The sequence below is a fragment of the Manacus vitellinus genome, unplaced genomic scaffold (genome assembly GCF_001715985.3).
Source record: "Manacus vitellinus isolate BGI_N305 unplaced genomic scaffold, ASM171598v3 ctg7180002224139_pilon, whole genome shotgun sequence".
NCBI lineage: Eukaryota > Metazoa > Chordata > Aves > Passeriformes > Pipridae > Manacus > Manacus vitellinus.
In genome coordinates this window covers 1-2,559 of record NW_021937492.1, presented here as the reverse complement: position 1 = coordinate 2,559, position 2,559 = coordinate 1, and the positions used below count along the sequence as shown (strand labels likewise).

Here is a 2,559-nt window from a genome sequence, read left to right as displayed (position 1 = left end):
GAGCTCTGAGGTCTCTCCCCTCTGGGGTAGCTGCATCCTACACAGACAGCTCCGATGACGAGGTGTCCCCCCGGGAGAAGCAACAAACCAACTCCAAGGGCAGCAGCAATTTCTGTGTGAAGAACATCAAACAGGCCGAGTTCGGGCGCCGGGAGATCGAGATCGCGGAGCAAGGTACGGCTGGAATGTTGGCATTATGGGATCTGGGGCAGACCAGGAGCTGAGCCCTGGGGATTCCCACTCCTGCTCCAGCCTTGGAGAGCCTGTTTTCCCCCTCAGATCAGTCAGGGAAGAGCTGGATGTGCCAGCAGACGTTGGTGCCCTGTCACAGCCATTTTTGAGCCCTTGTGGGGCTGAATGTTGGTGGCTTTGGGTGGACAAGGATCTTGGAACATTTATGGAAACCGGGAGCCCCAAGCCCTTCCCACGAGGCTCGTGGGAAGCCGAGTTCCCATTTCCAGTGGGGTGATTGGATGACACTGCTCTCCCGTTAGAAGGGGGAGGTAATCCAGGCCCGTTTGGAGCAGCTCCTGAGGTGTGGCAGCTCCGGGGTCACCCCTGGGTGCTCCGAGGGCTGTGGCTGTCCCCGGTGCCTCCCGGGGCAGAGCCAGGCCCACCCCTCTCTCCTGGCGTGGCCAAGTGACAAATGACCCCGTGGTTGGTCCCGTTTGGCACAGCCCAGGCACGGGGAGTTTGCTCCCGGGCTGTGGAACAGCTCCAGCACAGGTGGTGGGGCCGGAGGGACCCTGGGAGAGCCCAAAAGTGGGAGAGGAGCTCCAGCAGCTCCGGACAGAGCCGGCATTAACCCCTCTCTTCCTTTTGCAGACATGTCTGCTCTGATTTCACTCAGGAAAAGAGCCCAGGGGGAGAAGCCTTTGGCTGGAGCCAAGATCGTGGGCTGCACCCACATCACGGCCCAGACCGCGGTGAGTCCCGGGGAGAGCCCTGCTGTTCCCTGGGGAACACAATCCCAGCCTTGGGAAAGGGATGAGGCACCTTCAGAACTCCAGGAACACTTTGGGAAGTGCTGCAGCCTTTCCCCAGGAGCTGATCTGGGATCGGTTCCTGTGCCTGTCACTGCTGCCCCAGGCCTTCCATGATCCTGGGGTGTCCCTGATCCCAGGGTATCCCTGATTCCAGGGTATCCCTGATCCCTGGGGTATCCTGATCCCGGGGTATCCTCTATCCCTGGGGTATCCCTGATCCCTGGGATATCCCTGATCCCTGTGGTATCCCTGATCCCTGGGATATCCCTGATCCCTGCCCCTGTTCCCAGGTGCTGATTGAGATGCTCTGTGCCCTGGGTGTCTCTGTATCCCTGTATTCCTGATCCCTGATCCCTGTATCCCTCATCCCTGATCCCTGATCCCTGATCCTTGTATCCCTCTCCAGGTGCTCATCGAGACGCTCTGTGCCCTGGGTGTCCCTGATCCCTGTATCCCTGTATCCCTGTATCCCTGTATCCCTGTTCCAGGTGCTGATAGAGACGCTCTGTGCCCTGGGTGCCCCTGTATATCCCTGTATCCCTGTTTCCCTGATCCCTGTTTCCCTCCCCAGGTGCTGATAGAGACCCTCTGTGCCCTGGGTGCCCCTGTATATCCCTGTATCCCTGATCCCTGTTTCCCTCCCCAGGTGCTCATCGAGACCCTCTGTGCCCTGGGTGCCCAGTGCCGCTGGGCCGCCTGTAACATTTACTCCACACAGAACGAGGTGGCTGCTGCCCTGGCAGAGGCTGGTGAGTGATGGGAGCTGCTTTAGGGGATCATTTTTAGGGAGTTTCCTATTTATGATTTTTAATTTTATATTTATTTCTCTAATTTATTTTGGGTTTTCTATTTTTATTTATGCCTAGCTTATTTTTATTTGTGCCTAGCTTATTTTATTTTTTATTGTATTTTTTATTTTTTTATAAAATATTTTATTTTTATTATTTGTCTTAATTGTGTGTATTTTATTTATTTGTTTAAATTAATTTTTATGTTAATTTTAATCTTAATTTTAGCTATTTATTATATTATTGTATTTATAATTTATTTTTGCTTTTTATTAATAGTTTTACTTATTATTTTAATAGTTATTTTATTAATATTTTTTCTTTTATATTTTATCTATTTTAATATAGTAATTTTTATTTTATTGTTATTTTAAGTAGTATTTTATTATTATTCATTGTAATGAAAATTTATTTTATTTTTTATTTAATTATTTCTATCATTTATTTTAATTTTTTTTGTTAATTTTAATACTATTTTATTTTATCTTTATTTTTTACTCAATTGGTGGATGTATTTCTAATAATTATTTTTTAAGCAGTCATTTTGTTCGTTTTATGCATTTTATTCTCATTTTTTTAATATTATTTTTTATTTATTTATTATTTATTCTTTATTTATTTTAATCTCATTTATTTTATAATTTTTTTTTTCTCATTTCATATTTATCTTTTAGGGAATTACTATTTTCAGGGAGTATCTTTTCGGGAGGGATGGGCAGGTGTGCCCCTGTCCTGGGCTGTGCTGTGACCCTGGCACGGCCCTTGCCCCTGTGTCCGTGTTTTCC

The 2,559-nt window shown here is 47.0% G+C and overlaps 1 protein-coding gene across 1 annotated transcript; it reads left to right on the top strand.

Annotated features, from left to right (window-relative positions):
- Positions 1–35: 35 nt before the first annotated feature.
- Positions 36–2,559, top strand: LOC115307130 (S-adenosylhomocysteine hydrolase-like protein 1). The gene is made up of 4 exons (XM_029957949.1): positions 36–174; positions 826–926; positions 1,633–1,735; positions 2,449–2,559. The coding sequence occupies exons 2-4, from the start codon at positions 828–830 to the stop codon at positions 2,520–2,522; spliced, it is 276 nt and encodes a 91-aa protein (XP_029813809.1). The 5' UTR covers positions 36–174; positions 826–827; the 3' UTR covers positions 2,523–2,559.